The following is a 17,619-nucleotide window of genomic DNA, read 5'->3' as shown; positions in this document are numbered from 1 at the left end:
TGTCTACTCACTCAGCAGCTGGCGGCGCAGGACCTGCAGGCTTCTCTTCATGGTATCATGTGGTCCGGCTCCTCCTCCACAGTGCTCATGGTTCTCTGTGGAACACAACCAAGACCACAGAGACAGACTGAGATACAGCACCGTGGTCAGACACTGATGTGATTAGGTGAGGACATAGAGGGGGGGAGAGAGAGACAGAGAGAGTAAGAAAGAAGAGAGAGTGAGAGAGAGAGAGAAAGAAAGAAGAGTGAGAGAGAGAAAGAGAGAGAGCGAAAGAGAGAGAGAAAGAGATTGATCACATAGCCAGGTGAGGGATATCCATTGAGAGACAGAGAGGACAGACAGAGAGACTGATATAGAGAGAAAAATACAGCCAGTGACAGATCAGGACAGACAAGACGATGTTTACAATTCCCAGTCAGGTCACAAACAGGAAAGAACTCAACAAAAAAACCCCTCTGACAACAATAATAAATATTCACCATGACAGGCATAAATACTTAGCCATGGAAAAGTAACATAAATCAAGGTTGGATTAGACCATTAATGTACAGGGGGTCATAGTGTATTTGGCTCCTGAACACTGGCTATGTATGAAATGCGGTACACTGCACTCACTGCCTAGGCTGGTCAGTAAAACCAATCATGGGTCGTTAAACATTGATCAGTAGGGCGTGTAGTGTGTACTGAGCTATATATCACTAGACTGTATGCTAACTTCCACGGGTAGTCTTTAGAAGTGACAGAAGTGATAGTACCTTGATAAATGAAAGGAAGGCCCACACGCGCGAGCTGTGCGCACACAAATTATTTTCACCTCTGGAAAAGCTTGCCTGTGTATGTGTGTGTGTGTGTGTGTGTGTGTGTGTGTGTGTGTGTGTGTGTGTGTGTGTGTGTGTGTATGTATGTGAGAGAGAGAGATTGTATTTCCATGTGTTGCCCTGTCTTTGGGGAATAAACACACCTTCACGTCCCCTAAGGTGAATCCCCAATGCATAAATAATCTGGTGGCAGTGGCGAGTGTGAAATTGGATTTGTGCCCCCTAGGACGACGGGGTCTGCATGTGGGCAACCTGTGGATACGTCCCAAATGGCACCCTATTTCCTATATAGTGCACCACTTTTGACCAGAACCCTATGGGCCCTGGTCAAAAGTAGTGCACTATAAAGGGAAAAAGTTTCCACTCGAGACGCACCCTGTGTTTCTCTGAAAGCGCAACGCAATGAGAGGGGAAAGGATAAGCAAACAAGCAACACTGATAATTTCATAATGTATTGTTCCTTATGAAAATACTCACTTTCATAAAAGACTGGATTGAAATACGCACGCTGCAGGCTGCAACTCAATTACCAGTCATATTGATATTTGGCCAATCGAATGCCAAAACAAGAGACTGGCCCACTGTGAGAATTTCACTGGGGGTTGTCTCTCTCCTCTCCTCTTTTTCTCTCTCCCTCCTTTCCCTCTCTCTCTCTTCTCACCTCCCTCTTTCCCTCTCTCTCTCTTCTCACCTCCCTTATCTCTCTCTCTCTCTCTCTAACCCCTGCTCTCTCTCTCTCTCTCTCTCTCTCTCTAACCCCTGCTCTCCCCCCCTGCTCTCTACCTCTTTCTAGGTGCATAAGCATCATGCTCCAGGGCTAATGAGCGGAGTGGCGGTGAGTGTTTAAGGAGTACAGCTGAACCTCTACAGTGTCCACAGTGATTACACATCATCACCCGTACTGGCTACCAGAATACCTTTCATTCACACAGGGCAGAGGAGGTGGAAGATGAGGAGGAGGAGGGGGAGGAAGAGAAAGAGGAGAGGGAGGAGGGGTGAGCGGTGAATCATATCCACCTGCTATGATGGCACATTAGCTACAGGTGCGTGCCACGACTTGTCCATACACAGAGAGAGCGGGAGCGAGAGAGCGAGATATGTGGAGAGGCTGTGGATTTAACTACGATAGAGGAAAGGAGAGTATGGGAAAAGCCCCTCAGACCCCGGGCAGAGTTCAGCTAGACACAGAGAGTAAGAGAGAGAGAGATGGTGTATTATGTCCTTAAAGTCCAGGAGCTGGATAGGACAAATAGTCCAGAAACAGAGGATTACGTCCGGGTTAAAATATGACTCAAGATACCTACCCAAAGAACTAAACACGGTGAGTAAATCACCGATCAACACAGATACCGTTGGTCTGTGTCTTTTCAGTAATGTCAGGGACAGCTAGCAGCTCCATGGTATTCCAACATTTTACAGGAGAATAACAAACGAACCACTGCATGGCAACTGACACACACACACACACACACGCAGAGCGTGGCCATTGCCATGACAACACTAATAGTACATTGTATTCAAATCTCCTTGCCGAGGACAAATGGGACTCCATCAGAGAGAAAAAAATTCAATAATCCCATCATTTCTAAGAGAGAAAGACTAAATAAAGCACTCACCATTGGGACTGGGAGAATATGACTTTCAGAAACAATCCCTCTCCTCATAGCAACGCAGCGGTCTTTGTGTTTGGGCTCATGTTGACAGCCCTTTGGGTCCCCAAAATGCCTTTGCTGCTGCTGCGACTTAGAGAGTGCAGCTCTGAATAGTGAACCTGGAGGGGCGCACAGAGTTTAAGCCCCAGCCAAGGTCACTCGAGACGGGTTAATTAAATAAATCTGTCACTCTGTCGCCACCAGGGTGCAAGCGCGCAAGGATAACAATGCCTTTACATTTTGGACTTCCCTCTTTTTTACTGTAGGGGTCTAGCGTCTAAGGATCTGGCTCGGCGCCTGCATGAAGCTGCACCTTCCCTAACAAAGGAGGAAAGAGGGCGAGGAAGGAGGGAGTAAGGGAGTCACTGAACGAGTGGACAGGGCTGTGCTCTCATAACAACCCACAGATAACCCAAAGACCTAATCACACTCTTTTATGGGAGCTGATATTTTCCTCCCTCCAATGCGATGGCTAGGTTCATCTGCTGGTTCCAGCTGCATTTGAATGAACACACTGTCTCAAATGGCACCCTAAGGGCACTACTTTTGACCAGGGCTCTACGGGTTCGGTCAAAAGTAGTGCACTGTGTCGGGAATAGGGTGCGATTTGGGACGCAGACACTGGTGAAGGCGGTCGGGAAATGGAGACATGCTCCTGAATTCCTTACACAGATTCATGGAGTCAAATCTCAGTCATAAAGTAAGACAAATCTGAGAAAATGTGGAGGTGTTACATTGACTTCTTTCTTTCTTTCAGATAGCTGAAAAACGTTATAGAGGTAACAACTTTCCCATTTCTCCACCATTTTAATATCCAAACTCACTGTGGAGTTATAAATAGGTCCATTTACAGTAAGGCCACCATGGCAGCCACAGAGGACAAACAATGTGTCAGTCCCAAATTGCACCCTATTCTCTATATAGTACACTCTCTACAGTGCACTACCCATAGGACTCTAGTCAAAAGTAGTGCACTATGAAGGGAATAGTGTGACATTTTGGAAACAGACCAGTTAACATTAGAGAAGGGGATTTACAGTGGACCTCATTGGCATAATCTCAAGGGATTTGGTGATTGCAACAACACCGTGATGTCTATCTCGATCTCCTCCTCCCAGCAGACCAGACAAAAGTGAGGCGCCTTCATGGCGTTCACCCTTTGATTATGTTTCTTTCGCTCCTTTGATGGGAATCAGTAAACAGTTCCTGATACCTCCTCACACATCAGGCCTTGTCTCTCCATGTGTTTCCTGTGCTGTTGTTGTTGGGGCTTTGGGGCGTCAGAGGGCCTCAGTTTGGGCTGTGGTGACTTAGTAGTGCTGAGCAGTGATGTCTCTGGGGCCCCTCCTCCCTCGCCTTCCTCCCCTCAGTCTTACTTGTCCTATTAGTGACCTCACAGTAGACCAAAGGTTGCTGGGCTTTCATAACAGGAATTCAAGTATGACCCTGCTGAGGCTGATCCCCACTGGGCAATAGACCAGGGGCCTGATTACAATGAACAATTCTATTATGAAACAAATAACACTTATTCTTCAAGCATGAGCCACAACAACAGCTGGGGCCAGTGAGCAGTGACTCAACCACAGAGCAGCCGATTGGTTGTTGGTGCCCCTGGAGTACTGCTGCGATCACTTAATTGGCTGGCCAGTCAGACAAAACAAATGTAATGTTTACTACAGTATCGATTTGCTCCAATAACGGTCCCTGGTGATATAGCACCAGGTATTTACCGCAAGCTCTATAGAAAGAAAGTATTGGTTCTTCAGTATCCCATTTCTCCTCTCCACCAAGCCAAATGTGTATCTGCAGGATGCTATGGTGCTGAGTCACTGTCAGTGCTGTGAGTAGACGCTGCCGACCATGGCCCCGATGGCAGGATGAGTTGCGGTTGCTGTGTCATGCAGGCTGGTGGCGGTTGGTGTCGGCTGCGCGGGTCATCAATCAGCGCCACCAAGTCCCCCCCACCCCTGCCGCCCAGCTAATACATGGCAGGCCATTAAAAGGAGTGTCAGCATGACGTTCACCTCACCACGGGGGGGAGGTGGGAACACATCATTACTTCCTGTCACCCTTACTGACTAACTGGTCTGGCTACATGAGTCTCACATACTGTGCTGTACTGTCTGTCTGTCTGTGTGTCTGTCTGCACATCTCCAAAACCAGTCCACACCCTTTAGAGTAAATGGATAGAAAGGAGTAGAAACAGCTGTTTTATAACGTTGCTATAGTCCCCTCATAAGCGGCTCGTACGTAGCAACACTGTGCTAATCGTACAAGAAGCGTATCGTAATAGCCACAGTAATTAGTGCGCAAAATGCCTCTGCACGAACATTAATCACCAAGAGACACCACTGCCATAAAACACAACCGTTACAACCCTGTTCCACATTCACGGAGCTGTGGCTGTCAATTCCCATTCCTCTCCCTGGGTTAGAGGCTAAGTTAACATCAGTAATGTAAGGCAGAGCAGTGTGGCACCAGAGATGACACACCTGCCAAAAGCAATGCGTGTGACATGGAGCATGGCAGAATAGTGAGTGGGCACCTGTTTAGTGTGTGTGTCAGTGTGTGTGCGGTCTGCTCCTCAGGCTGACTCTGCCAGCTGAGCTCTCATTACCACCCGCACGCACGCACGCACGCACACACACACATACCTCAACCTGAATGTGTCTCTTACTCATTCACTTGCCTCCACTCAGTAAAAGCCACAGCGGCACTTGCCTGCAGTAGAAAGGAAAGTTAAGGGGAGTGCAACAACATGTTCATCCTCCCCATGAATCACTAGCCAAGCCTGTCCTCTGACTAAGACCATTCATCAGGGGAAGTGTGACCATGGTCCTGGGTGCGTCTGATTCGTCTCACACTATGGTTTCAACTCCTGCTGAGCACCTGCACAGTGCCAAACTCCTGGAAGCTGTCGACCATTGTACCGGTGCCTAATCACCAAATGACTTTCGACCTGTTGCCCTCATGCCACTGCTGGCCAAATGCATGGAGAGGGTTGTCAGGGAGCACCTTACCCTGTCACCCTGTCAACTGGACCTGCTACAGTTTGCCTATAAGGCACAGAGTGGGACTGTAGGATAGTACCCTGACCTTGGTGAACATGGTGTCTAGTCACTTTCAACATGCTAAATCATATGCACACATTATATTTATTTATTTTAGTTCAGCTTTCAACACAATGCTAATATACACTGCTGAAACGACGACTGGACCTGAACGTCAACGGTGGCCTCGCAGGTTGGATCAAGGACTTTTTAACTGACGGCCCACAGAGGGTTCTCCTGAACGGGGCCCTCTCTGATGAACTGACCCTGTACACAGGGGCGCCCCAGGGGTGTGTCCTTTCACCGCTGTTGTTCTCTATCTACACTAATGAGACGAAGACCCAAAGGAAACAATGTGAGCTTTTTCAAGAACGCAGATGACATGGCTGTGGTGGGACTATTTTTTAAAGATGCTACGTCAGACGGGGACAGCTGTTTTAAACAGGCCAACAACCTTCAAGAATGGTGCCGGTTAATTGCCATCCACATTAATGTGGACAAGACAAAGGAGCTGATCATCAATGGCAAGGACCTGCCAATGTCCCAACAACTCTCTCTGAACAAGCAACCAGTGGAGGTGGTTGAGTGTTTTAAATATCTAGGGACACAAATTGATTAAAAGTTGGGATTTACAGAGAATGCAGAATGTATTTTTTTAAGGCATGCCAGCGCCTGTTTTAATCAGGAAATTGACGGGTTGAAGGGATGTTCTGGAGAAGTTGTACAGCAGTCTGGTGGAGAGCATCCTCACGTTCGATATGACAGTCTGGTATGGCAATCTGAGCGTGAGGAGCAAAAGCAAATTGCCCAGAATAGTAAACACAGCCAGCAAAGTAATCGGTCGACCACAGGCCCAGTTGAGCAGTCTGTTCCACCAGGCAACCAAAAGGGAAGGCACTGGCTGTCGTTGACGACCCCTCCCACCCCCACGTTCGAGAGCTTCCCTCTGGCCGGCGCTTCAGAATGCCCATGGCCAAGAAGAACGCGTTCAAACATTCATTCGTTCCTTGTGCTGGTGGACGACTAAATGCAACATAAAATGTATCGGCATATGCACTTATCTATTTCTCTATTTTAACAGTGCAGGGCAGCGGTCAGTTGTGAGTAAATGTATCAACGTCCTCTATGTTTTTAGGTTATGCAGTATGATGGGTTGACTGGTTTAAATGTGTGTTATGTGAGAATATATGTGTATTTGATCCTTTTTAATGTAAGGTGATGCCAAAGAAAACTTGTAATCCTGGATGGACAATAACGTTTTATTCTATTGTAAGGTACAGCTCCCATAGACTTCAAATAGTATAATGGTTAGTCTCAAAGATGATGCTGTGGACCTTAATAAGATGACCAAGCAGGGTAATAGGGCATTAAATTGGGAAGGATGGGGCTCCCCCAGAGTGTAGACGGACAGTGTCACTATACAGTGAACAGGGTGTCATCGTGAGTGACACAGGCTGCAGTTTGTCTGGAACACACACTTTAGTACAGGGGCCACAAGGTGACACACACATATGGGGGCCATGGGAGGGTCACTCTGAGTTACCGTTACATAAGGTGTCAACCCTCCCTGACTCACTGACTGACTGAATAACAGACCCACTGCATGCAACAGAATGGCAAACGATCGCAATGATCTGCAGGCACATTGCCAACACCAATAATGGGATATATATAGATATAGGCAAGGGTGCACAGACACACACACACACATACATACACTCAGTGTGAGACGCCCAACATCCAGACATAGCATGGCTGTCATTTAAAGGGAAAATGTATTTTCACAAACATGCCTTCTGTCCCTTTGGAGTTATTGGGCCGAGCGGTAAAGACAGAGATCGGGATGCAGGGCGTCTCTCTCTCTGGCAGCGTCTCAATCGTAAATATCTCTCTCCCTCGATCGGTCTCTCTTTCTCCCTTCTCTTTCATCTCTCTCTATCCCCATCTTTCTCCCCCTCTCTCTATCTCCCTCTCCTCCACCTTGTATCTGTCCTTGTGTGACCCTGCAGACAGTAATGATACAATTGACTGCTGCTGTGTTGTGCTGGTGCTGCTGACTAACAGTGAAGTGAAGCTAGCAGCGCGCCACGTCCCGCTACGCCTGTCACAATCACTAAGAAAGTAATACCACAGAAAAATAGAGAGCGTGGGGCTGACACCTAAATTCACCACTTTACACAAAGCGTGATGACGCCTGTCAGAATTTCCTGGAGTGTCTGGGTAGCATCCCAAATGGCACCCTACTCCCTGCATAGTGCACTGCCTTTGACCAGAGCCCTCTGCACTATGTGGGGAATAGGATGCCATTTGTGATGGAGACTCAGTATTCTGTCCCTAAAACGGTAGGCACAGCATGCACCCTGGAGAGTGTGAAGACAGGAGCATTTAAAGTGAAGTATTTCAGAGTCGAATCTACTTCTGAGACTACACTAGACAGGAGTGAAGTGAACATGAGTGTATTATAGCTCAGCAAAAGGCAGAATGACAACATCGAAAGACAGAGAGCCTGGGTAGGAGCTAGCTATTAGCATCACTATATAGGCTAGCAAACACTTGTGTCTGATATGAGGCTCCCTGTGGGAATAGCCTAGCTAGCAGTGGAATTTTACAGCTGCCCCACCGCACCATAGAGTCGTCTGATATTAATATCTTCATCTTTGATCACCAAAGGGAGGCTTGTAATAAGAAGGCTCCCATGGGGGCAGAGGGTGGCGCACTAAAAAATAAACAACATCCACAAAAAAGCGGTCTGCTTCGGTCGAGATGAAAAAGTACAATTATAAACTGGGTGGTTTGAGCCCTGAATGCATTCCACGGGTATGACAAAACATGTATTTTTACTGCTCTAATTACGTTGGTAACCAGTTTATAATAGTAATAAAGGCACCTTGGGGGTTTGTAGTATATTGGCCATATACCACACCTCCTCAGGCCTTATTGCTTAAGTATATTTTGTCTGCAAAACGCTCTCAGAATGATATAGCCAGAGAGAATCACTCGATTGGAGAACTTGCTGTGCTTATTGTGAGGTATTTTGCTCTCTTTTGCTTTATTCCCCCCATTGTTCATGCTGTATCTGTCGATTCATGATGAAGGGACTAAGAATTATGTTGATAATCTAATTTACGTCATTTCTCCCATCCAAGTGAAAGATGAAGTTCCAGAGAGAAGAAAAGAGGAGAGAAATAATTCAAATCTCCAGACAAATAACTCAAGGAACCAGAAGACGGATGCTTCCAACAGCTCTCAACCTTTAACAAACGCATCAACGTGGGATTAGAACAGATGGTGTTTCCTCTTGTCCCTTGTGTAAAGATTTCTGAAGCAAAGGGCAAACGTTTCAGCTCTAGTCTAGTTCAAGATGAGCCCCCTTACACCCAGATTGTCTAATCGTTAAAGTTCATAGCGTTGGCTGGGTCTGCCAGACAGACATGTCAGAAAATGGATTATTTGACTAGGTCGCTCAATGAGACCTTAGTAGGAGATAACGAGCAAGCATGTAACCATTTACCCTTGATCTATCCAACGCCTGGCCGTCCAGTGTCCGCAGCTACTCAGCTGTGACAACTGCTTGATTGGCACTTTGAATATCCTTTATGCAACAACCCAGCGGTTTGGTGTAGGTATTGTACTTCGTATGCAACGGTTGGTTGACTGTTAGAGGTGTTGAGCTTGAGCTAGAGTTGACATTTGAGGCTTGGTTAGCTGCATAAGCCCGGGAGTTTCTATGCTATGTTCCTCAAGCTTGGTTCTTAGCTAGTGGGGGGCTGTGGGTGACGGAGTATCTGCAGTGGGACTGCTTCCACTCACAAACCTACTGTGAGAGGTTTGTGAGTGGGAGAGGTTGCGATCTGATCTTATAGCGGTAAACATGGTTTAAAGTTGCCGTCTAACACTCCATCTCCCATCTCCCCTTGGTCTTCTCTCCTTTACAACTCCTACTTTCATCCGTACGACCGCCTTCTTTCATGCTCTCTCTCTCTATCTCGCACTCTATCTTCCATAGGCAAGATTGATGACTCCATGTCCTAACTCTCTGTTGAATTGACTTCAGAAGCGACTTGTATTGATGCTCAGAAACGATCATTAGCTGACATGTACAGCAGCAATGCTTAAAAAAGAATCATACTAGGACATGCACCACTTCTGGGACTTTAACATCACAGCACCAAACATCACAGAAAAATCCTCTTTGAAATGTGCAGTTCATTCTTCATAACTGTCTGGCGATACCAAATCATGGAATCACAAGGATGTCCTAAAGAGGAACTATATGTCAGCCTCTGGTCAGACTCCTGAACTTCTTCACACATTTTATTATAATGTATTATCTGCTATTTGACCTCTTTAGGGGAATGTATATATAAAAAAATATAAAAAACGGAAATGTCACATTTACATAAGTTTTCAGACCATTTACTCAGTACGTTGTTGAAGCACCATTGGCAGCGATTACAGCCTCAAGTCTTCTTGGGTATGACTAGGGCTGTTGCGGTGACCGTGTTACCGCCACACCGGCGGTCACGAGTCATGAAGGCAGTCAAATTCCATGTGACCGTTTAGTCACGGTAATTAGGCTCTGATGCTGCTGACGGTCATTAGTAGCCTGCAAAATGCCTGGTACTCAGCACTCTATTGTCCCTCTAATCACTCTGACATCAATGCAAATTGTTTTCGAAAATCTTATCAAACACTTCATGAGAGCCCATGAGCTAATTTTGCACAATATTTCAATAGGCTATGCAATTGCGCGAGAAAACAGAGTGATGACCTCTACTAAAAATAGGAGGATCAGCTTTCTATAGGCTAGGCCTACTATATTTATTTCTCAACTTTCCTAATATTAAGCACATTGATATATATATTTACCACAGGAGTATAGCGTACCTGGCTGGCATGAAAATAAACCATGGGGAAAAGCGTCCTCCATTCACTATTTAAGTGCAGAGATGACAATTTGTACCACTGCCCCTGTTTCGATACAGGTCCATGATAACGGTCCATTCTAAATCTAAACAAATTTCACACATTTAGTATATGTAAAGACAAGATCAAGAATAGTCTGATGGGTGACAATATTAGCCTATATTATTATAATGTAGCCTAGCCCATAGACCTATGTTTTGATAAGGTTTGCATCACAACTAAAGTAACTAACTTCTTAAAATGAAGCACATTAATCCGCTTTACAAGGGGTGTAGAGCCTAACTGGCATACATAAGCAGTGAGTGAGTTTCAAGTTTGGGGATGATCATTTCCACTTTAAAAATGCACCTTTATAATAAAGCATTACATGCATAATTGCATTTGCAGTCACTTTTGATAATGGTGTTTTCCGCTAATGGAACATTGGCACTTATAGCCTACTGCCATGTGGGCATTGCTGCGCTTATAATGTGAAGAAATAGCCTAATAGTTCATCAACATTTTAAGCTAAACGTTCTGATCTGTTGCATCAGCCACATTGCGCACATGGTAGTAGGCTATCTATTGCATCCTACAACTGTCCCAGACTATGTTTGGAATATTTATTTCTCACACAGAATAGGTTGACCTTTGTACTATGGGGGATAGTAGATTGACATAGGCTAGTGCTTTTGCTGTTCGTTAGGCCTACTCATTTTGTTGGCTGACGAAAAGTAAATGTGGACAGTTATCTTCAATATGCACCTCGGAATTGAATAAGAACACGCACAGTTGCGTCCCCGATGTGCCTGTCTTCACTTGTAGCCTGTGAGAAGGGAAGGTGATGGAGCACGCGCAATGGCCACTGGCTGAAAAAGGCATGGATTTTTTTAGGGGGGCATTAAGGCCACACAAAGGGGATGCTGCTGAGAAATTCTAGGCATTATCAAGTGCTTGTGAAATTGTGAATGAGTGACTGATGCAAAGCAAAGCTCAAGCCTTTCATTAGAGTCACATCATGCATCCTTACAATGTATTAAAAATCTAATCATATAGCCCAACGTTTGTAGAACAACTAAAGTTACATTAACAACTCTAAATTAAGCATATAGGAATACCTATTTCTTTGTTAACCGCTCAACACAGAATATTTGTATTTATTTTATTTCACCTTTATTTAATTAACCAGGTAGGCTAGTTGAGAACAAGTTCTCATTTACAACTGCGACCTGGCCAAGATAAAGCATAGCAGTGTGAACAGACAACAACACAGAGTTACACATGGAGTAAACAATAGAAACAGTAGAAAAAAATAAAAGAGAAAATAAAAGAGTCTATATACATTGGGTGCAAAAGGCATGAGGAGGTAGGCGAATAATTACAATTTTGCAGATTAACACTGGAGTGATAAATGATCAGATGGTCATGTGCAGGTAGAGATACTGGTGTGCAAAAGAGCAGAAAAGTAAATAAATAAAAACAGTATGGGGATGAGGTAGGTAAATTGGGTGGGCTATTTACCGATAGCTGCTCAGATAGCAGATGTTTAAAGTTGGTGAGGGAGATAAAAGTATCCAACTTCAACGATTTTTGCAATTCGTTCCAGTCACAGGCAGCAGAGTACTGGAACGAAAGGCGGCCGAATGAGGTGTTGGCTTTAGGGATGATCAATGAGATACACCTGCTGGAGCGCGTGCTACGGATGGGTGTTGCCATCGTGACCAGTGAACTGAGATAAGGCGGAGCTTTACCTAGCATGGACTTGTAGATGACCTGGAGCCAGTGGGTCTGGCGACGAATATGTAGCGAGGTCCAGCCGACTAGAGCATACAGGTCGCAGTAGTGGGTGGTATAAGGTGCTTTAGTAACAAAACGGATCGCACTGTGATAAACTGCATCCAGTTTGCTGAGTAGAGTATTGGAAGCTATTTTGTAGATGACATCGCCGAAGTCGAGGATCGGTAGGATAGTCAGTTTTACTAGGGTAAGTTTGGCGGCGTGAATGAAGGAGGCTTTGTTGCGAAATAGAAAGCCGATTCTAGATTTGATTTTGGATTGGAGATGTTTGATATGAGTCTGGAAGGAGAGTTTACAGTCTAGCCAGACACCTAGGTACTTATAGATGTCCACATATTCTAGGTGCACATTCCCTCAAATCGTTTGGAGAAAATATCCTTTCTATTTTATTCAGCTTTGCTCAATTGTATTCTTCATACTATAAAATAATGTCACGGAATTTTAAGCAAATTATGTCTGCTAAATTAACTAGTGTAGCCCAAAGCCATTTGGAATAGCCAGATTAGGACCTAACATAAGGACAACTCAGAGTATGCCATTTTGATCTTCTGAAATAGACTACATTTTCTTCATATCATGCTTTTTTAGATTTATTGTGAAGGTGTATTGGATTTATTGTGAAGGTGTAGGTTATATTACATGGATTTAGGAAGACTTTTTAAAAGTAGATGTTCCAAAGGTCTGCATCTGTGGCTTGTAGGTTATGTGTGGAAGCCGGAAGAGGCTAAATGTGTTTATGTTCATTAACGGTCAATAACTGTGAGCCCAACAGTTATTTGACTGACAATCACTTGATAATCACTGGCTGACAACATTTTGTGACTGCCACAGCCTTAGGTATGACGCCTCAATGTTGGCACACCTGTATTTGGCGACTTTCTCCCATTGTTTTCTGCAGATCCTCTCAAGCTCTGTCAGGTTGGATGGGGATTGCGCTACACAGCTATTTTCAGGTCTCTCCGGAAATGTTCAATCGGGTTCAAGTAAGGGCTCTGGCTGGGCCACTCAAGGACATTCAGAGACTTGTCCCGAAGCCACTCCTGCCTTGTCTTGGCTGTGTGCTTTGGGTCATTGTCCTGTTGGGAGGTGAACCTACGCACCAGTCTGAGGTCCTGAGTGCTCTGGAGCAGGTTCTCATCAAGGATCTCTCTGTACTTTGCTCTGTTCATCGTTCCCTTGATCCTGACTAGTCTCCCGGGCCCTGCCGCTGAAAAACATCCCCACAGCATGATGCTGCCCCCACCATGCTTCAACGTAGGGATGGTGCCAGATTTCCTCCAGACGTGAGGCTTGGCATTCAGGCCAAATAGTTCAATCTTGGTTTTATCAAACCAGAGAAGCTTGTTTCTTATGGTCTGAGAGTCCTTTAGGTGCCTTTTGGCAAACTCCAAGCAGGCTGTCGTGCCTTTTACTGAGGAGTGACTTCCTTCTGGCACCTCTACTATAAAGGCCTGATTTGTGGAGCGCTGCAGAGATGGTTGTCCTTCTGGAATGTTCTCCCATCTCCACAGAGGAACTCTGGAGCTCTGTCAGAGTTACCATTGGGTTCTTATTCTCCTCCCTGACCAAGGCCCTTCTCGCCCAATTGCTCAGTTTGGCCAGCTCTAGGAGTCTTGGTTTGTCCAAACTTCTTCCATTTAAGAATGATGGAGGCCTCTGTGTTCTTGGGGACCTTCAATGCTGTGAAAATTTTTTGGTACCCTTCTCCAGATCTGTGCCTCGACACAATCCTGTCTCGGACCTCTATGGACAATTCCTTCGACCTCATGGCATGGTTTTTGCTCTGACATGCACTTTCAACTGTGGGACCTTATATTGACAGATGTGTGCCTTTCCAAATCATGGCCAATCTATTGAATTTACCACAGATGGATCAAGTTGTAGAAACATCTCAAGCATGATCAATGGAAACAGGATGCATGAGCTAAATTTTTAGTCTCATAGCAAAGGGTCGGAATACTTGTAAAGAAGGTATTTCAGTTTTTGTATTGTAAATAAATGAGCAAAAAATTCTAAAAACCTATATTTGCTTTGTCTTAACGGGGTATTGTGTATAGATTGATGAATAAATATTTGGATTTGATCCATTCTAGAATAAGGCTGTAACGTAACAAAATGTGGAAAAAGTCAAGCGGTCTGAATACTGTCTGAATGCAGTGTAGGTGTATGTGCATGTGTGCGTGTGTGTGTGTGTGTGTGTCAACGAATGAGACTTCCTGTAAGACCACGGACATGTATGTCCTCGAATGATCTGACAGTCAATGTGCGGTGGGCCCAACACCTGTCACTCCTCCCTGTCTCCGTCTGCAGCTGTGTGTGACAGCTAACCCCGTTGGTGTCTGTCTCTCTGCACCGTCTGACAGGTTCTGAGAACAAGCACTTGCGGGGTAAACTAATCTCCAACTGCAAGGGAACATTACTGAAGGTCCACACCACAGACAAGCATGCAGGAGGCTAGGAACTTATTTACTGTCTTCAAGGTTTTAGCACAGAACGCAATGCAGCATGGAATAAGTTTAGCACAATAATAAGGAATGTATTACTGGTAAAGGGTGCTGGCTCATTCAAATTTCACTTGAAAGCAGACAGGTGGTTGAAAGACAACAAAACAAATGCTCTGCACTCTTAGAAAAAAGGGTTCCAAAAGGGTTCTTTAATTGTCCCCATAGGAGGACCCTTTTTGGTTCCAGGTAGAATCCTTTTTGGTTCCAGTCAGAACCCTTTTGGGTTCCATGTAGAACCCTCTATAGAAGGGGTTCTACATGGAACTCAAAATGGTTCTACCTGGAACCAAAAAGAATTCTACCTGGAACCAAAAAGGGTTCTCCTATGGGGACAGCCAAAGAACCCTTCAAGGTTCTAGATAGCACTTTTTTTCTAAGAGTGTGGAGGTCGTATTAATGAGGGAATTAAAAACTCTCATATCCAGCTGTGTTAGATTCAGTTGAGCTCACATAGTTCAATACCGTGGGGACAGACAGTGGTAAGTCAGAGAGCACCATGGGAGGGGCCATGTCCTGACCAATGAGACCTCACTGTCCAGCCCTTCCTCAACTCTGATTGGTCAGACAACCCGGTGCGGGATATTTTTTTGCCCCAGAGACACAGCAGTATCAGATGAGTCTCCTCACCAGTGATGTCAAATGGAGACAAACAACCCAGCGTCCCATGGCCCACGCTGTAGCATGACAAAGCAGCAGCGGCTGGCGCCACAACGCCAGGGGACCTGTCAACGACTATCTATCCTTCAACATCCCAGTGGGCATTGCAGTTACCCGGTGAGCCCTCCCCTGGCACCTCTTGCCCTGACACACTGTGGTGCACACTGTTATACACAGCCTGACACAGCCGGCCATGATGGATGGGGAGAGGTAGTACAAGGAAAAACAATGCTTTTACAAAACCAAATGAGAAGTGACACTCGAGGACCGTAATACTGGCAGTTGAGAGCATGTAATTGAGTCGGAAGGTTTGTCAAGGTGTTTGTCAATTGGATGTTTTTATGAGCCTATGAGGTACCCATGGTAACCGTGGTCCTATTGCTCATCAATGAAGGAGAGGTGAGTCATGTGTGTAGAGGATGGCAAAGTGTAGTGGTTAGGGGAGTTGGCCTTGTATCCAGACACATTCAAGTTTCAGACACATTGAGAATTCCTCTAAGATTGGGAGGACAGTGGAAGTATCCTGCTGCTTGTCTAAATGATTCATGCAATGATAAAGTATAATGCATTAACATTAACGCAATTTTAGTGGCCCTTAGGGTATCTATCTGCATGAGAGATTAATAATGTAATGGTGTAATATGCTATAAGGGCTGTATTCTACTGCCATTAATCTCCCGTGGGCAGATTATGCGTGTAGGCCAAGAGAATCTGCCAGAATTAATGCGATGGGTGAGATCCAACCAACATTAGTTCCGGTTTTGGGGTTATTTGGACGTATCAGGATTGGTGGAAGGCCACGCTTAAACTACACTATATATACAAAAGTATGTGGACACACCTTCAAATTAGTGGATTTGGCTATTTCAGTCACATCCGTGGCTGACAGGTGTATAAAATCGAGCACACCGCCATACAATCTCCATAGACAAACATTGGCAGTAGAATGGCCTTACTGAAGAGCTCAGTGAATTTCAGCGTGGCATCGTCAAAGGATGAGACCTTTCCAACAAGCCAGTTTGTCAAATTTCTGCTAGAGCTGCCCTGGTCAACTGTATGTGCTGTTATTGTGAAGTGGAAAAGTCTAGGAGCATCAACGGCTCAGCCGCAAAGGCGCCACAATCTCACAGAACGGGAAGGCCGAGTGCTGAAGTACGCAGCGTAACACATTAAAAACTCACTACCGAGTTCCAAACTGCCTCTGTAAGCAACGTCAGCACAATAACTGTTTGTCAGAAGCTTCATGTAATGGGTTTCCATGGCCAAGCAGCCGCACACCTGACTAAGATCACCATCTGCAAAGCCAAGCGTCGGCTGGAGTGGTATAAAGCTCGCCGCCATTTGACTCTGGAGCAGTGAAAATGCGTTCTCTGAAGTGATGAATCACGCATCACCATCTGGCAGTCCGACGGATTAATCTGGGTTTGGCAGAATCCAGGAGAACGCAACCTGCACGAATACATAGTGATAACTGTAAAGTTTGGTGGAGGAGGAATAATGGTCTGGGGCTGTTTTTCATGGTTCGATCTAGGCCCCTTAGTTACAATGAATGGAATTCTTAATGCTACAGCATACAATGACATTCTAGAGGATTCTGTGCTTCTAACTTTGTGGCAACAGTTTAGGGAAGGCCCTTTACAGTTTCAGCATGACAATGCCCCCGTGCACAAAGCAAGGTCCATACAGAAATGGTTTGTCGAGAAACAGTGTGGAAGAACTTGACTAGCCTGCACAGAGCCCTAATCACAACCTCATCGAACACCTTTGGGCTGAATTGGAACACCGACTGCGAGCCTGGCCTATTCACCCAACATCAGTGCCCGACCTCACTAATGCTCTTGTGGCTGAATGGAAGCAAGGGCCCGCGGCAATGTTCCAACATTAGTGGAAAGCCTTCCCAGAAGAGTGGAGGCTTTTATAGCAGCGAAGGGGGGGAGAAACTCCATATTAATGCTCATGATTTTGAAACGAGATGTTCAATGATACTTTTGGTCATGTAGTGTTATTTGGCTGAGAGTTTCTTTTTGCAAGGGTGGTGAGTTTTTGCTGGAACTCTCCATTTTTAACACGTATGAACACAGAAGTTCATCACGCAGCTGACCAAATTAGGTGATATTTTACTTCTGGGTTAACATAGATTATGCAGCCATAGAACTGAAGCATGCTACTTGGGTTGCGTTTGATGTTCCTCCATAAAAGGTCTAATACACACCAACAGAGTGAACAAAATAAC

The 17,619-nt window shown here is 45.3% G+C and overlaps 1 protein-coding gene across 1 annotated transcript in view; it reads right to left on the bottom strand.

The window, feature by feature from the left end:
- The window catches only part of LOC115130334 (transmembrane protein 108-like), a 65,318-nt gene that overhangs the window by 19,949 nt on the left and 27,750 nt on the right, over positions 1-17,619 (bottom strand). The window contains 1 exon segment of the mRNA XM_029661372.2: positions 12-95. Coding sequence (XP_029517232.2) covers positions 12-51 — 40 coding nt within the window. The 5' untranslated portion in view covers positions 52-95.

This window comes from Oncorhynchus nerka, linkage group LG6, assembly GCF_034236695.1.
Source record: "Oncorhynchus nerka isolate Pitt River linkage group LG6, Oner_Uvic_2.0, whole genome shotgun sequence".
Classification (NCBI taxonomy): Eukaryota; Metazoa; Chordata; class Actinopteri; order Salmoniformes; family Salmonidae; genus Oncorhynchus; species Oncorhynchus nerka.
The sequence above is the reverse complement of the archived record's forward strand: the minus strand, read 5'-3'. Positions and strand labels throughout refer to the sequence as shown.